The sequence below is a fragment of the Hesperophylax consimilis genome, chromosome 11 (genome assembly GCF_061612785.1).
Source record: "Hesperophylax consimilis isolate HC1 chromosome 11, BYU_Hcon_1.0, whole genome shotgun sequence".
In the NCBI taxonomy this organism is placed as follows: domain Eukaryota; kingdom Metazoa; phylum Arthropoda; class Insecta; order Trichoptera; family Limnephilidae; genus Hesperophylax; species Hesperophylax consimilis.
The window spans coordinates 31,418,616-31,421,078 of record NC_142846.1 but is presented as its reverse complement, the minus strand read 5'-3'; the positions used below and the strand labels follow the sequence as shown (position 1 = coordinate 31,421,078).

Sequence of the window (2,463 nt, the reverse complement as noted above, 5' to 3'; positions counted from 1 at the left end):
GCTCCCAACCATCTGGAGCCAGTGAGACTATGGCATCCCCAATCGGGGTATGTTGTTAGGTTGAAGATAATAATAATATTTGGACAATTTGTATAGCGCCGCTTTTGTGAGATATCACCTCAGATATATTGGGTATGGGAAGGAGATTGGGAAGAGGAAGGTGGGACAGTGCCTGGCTATTAATATCTGGTAACGTAACACGGCTAAAGCAATTTCAAGTAACGTTTCAATTCTGAATGGTGGTCTTATACCAGGGCGATACTGAGAAAATCTTCCACTCTGGGACGTGCCACAAGTTTTATACATATTATTTTAAATTAATAAATTGTGATATACCACAAATTAATCAAATAAAATTTACTTGCGCATTCCGGATTTGAATCCGTGACCTTAGGGAGCTATTATACAAAATATTATATTTAATTGGTCACTTAAACTTTATCACAAAAGAGGAACTCTTATCCCTGATAAGGGAACCACGATTCTTACTTCAGTTATATGTCACAATATGTTTTGAATAAAATATTCAAAAAATGTTTTTTTTAATTGTTAATTTTATTTATTTTTTCTGATTGATTAATAATACGACGCAATTCAGAATTGAGATTCAATATTTATTTATTCGCTCAAAAAAAATAGTTAAAAAAAAAATAATAATAATCTCACTAGGGCATTCCTGTGTCAAGATTATTGTTATTGTTTATGGCTTGATTAATATAATAGTTTTACATTTGTTTTGTTTTAAAATTCTGTGAAATAAATTGATTTTCCGTTCTCATTAGTTTGTTGAATTCTTGATATTTTTTTTACACATTTTGATAATGAATTACTTATATTTAATTTCATACATTTCATCTTTCATGCAAATATTTTTTTATTTTATTTTCATCTGGATTGATTTTTTACATTAATTTTTAACAACCCATACATAGCTCTACAAGCATATTTGAACATTATTGACATTTTCTTAAAACTACTTATTTACAAGAAAATTAAAATTATTCCTTTGGTAATATGATAACATCTAAAACTATTTACATACGATAAATATTAAAAAAAGTAATTATTTTATAAATCCAGCTTATAATAATAATTGATTAAATAAATAATAATGTATTAAAATTTGTTGAAAACCATATCCGGATGGAATTGAACTAAATACTCAATCGATAACTCATAACGAACACATAATTAATACTGTCAGGCTGTGGCAAAATTGATCACGGAAGTAATTAATTTATCAATTAACTAAATCAGATTAAACAGAATGATTCATTTCAGCATTAGTGGATATTTGTGACCTGGGCATCGTCTGTTCTCATGACGTCAACAAAACTGTGATCCTCATCACATGAGGTTTCAGATCTCGATGATATTCTATCAGATGATCCGCAGGACCTTAAACAACAGCATTTTCCTTGAGGAGTTGGATTTCCGTGGTTCACTGTCGGGACGTCTACTTTCTTGTATTTGACTCGTCGGTTTTGGAACCAAATCTTGACTTGCCTCTCGGAGAGTCTGAGATTTGTGGCGATTTCTATTCTTCTCAATCGGGAGAGGTACATGTTCAATGAAAACTCTCTTTCGAGTTCTAAGAGTTGTGTGCTTGTAAAAGCTGTTCTGATTCTTTTACTTGAGTCTTCTTTCATTTCGAGACGTTTGCGTTCCCTGTTGAATCCTGGCAGACGTTCTTCCGCAGTATTTAGAGGTGGTGTAGGAGTGGATCCTCTGCTATCGTCTCCAGATAATCTTGATGGAGAGTGTCCAATGTGATGTGCATAGTAAGGTGGAGAACTGGTGAACTGTCTTTGAGGAGATGTCATGTGACGGGGTGATGTTTGACAGCTCTGCGGTGGGGAGTGTTGCGTCATATGATGAGAAGGTGACACCTTTTCGTTCATTCCAATAACAGGTAAAGGAATCATCTGTGCTTGCTGTGGTAAAGACATATTGTTGTGCGTTGGATGAGGTCTGATCACATTTGGAATAGGCCTCAGTAAAGGATTATTCATTTGGTTTAACTGATTGAACATAGGATTGAAGAGTTGATGATGGTGTTGTTGTAGACTCGATTGCAGTGAGAAGAGATACGAGCTTAGGTATCCGGCGTGGTGTGGAGGAATCGGTAGTGAAGGTCGAGTATCCATCATTGGAGCAGTTCTTGAGAATGTATCTTGAGGGAGTTTTGTGGTAAAATCTCTCGGAGTGTTGCTGATCAACGAATCAACTAAGAAAGAGCGAGACATTTTGATAAAATTTCATCGAAAAATCTTCAAACTTCACCTTCACAATCACTTTTTTTGTAGATAAATGTGTCGTTTATTTGAACACCGTCAATAACACTGGAAATGGTCTGATATTTATAATAAGTTTAGAAGGAGTATCACTTTCCACTTTGTTAATAATAACTCAATAGGTTAATGTTTTGTAGGGTATGTTGTTCCTTCGACTGTCCACGAGTAA

At 34.2% G+C, this 2,463-nt stretch overlaps 1 protein-coding gene across 1 annotated transcript; it reads right to left on the bottom strand.

Annotated features, from left to right (window-relative positions):
- Positions 1 to 1,283: 1,283 nt before the first annotated feature.
- On the bottom strand, positions 1,284 to 2,246 carry LOC149420024 (uncharacterized). Its single transcript, XM_089636936.1, has one exon. The coding sequence runs from the start codon at positions 2,244 to 2,246 to the stop codon at positions 1,284 to 1,286; it is 963 nt and encodes a 320-aa protein (XP_089493062.1).
- Between the last annotated feature and the right edge of the window lie 217 nt (positions 2,247 to 2,463).

What these genes read in the sequence shown, in the direction of transcription:
- LOC149420024 (XM_089636936.1), bottom strand. Translation starts at nt 2,246, where the DNA reads ATGTCTCGCTCTTTCTTAGTTGATTCGTTGATCAGCAACACTCCGAGA.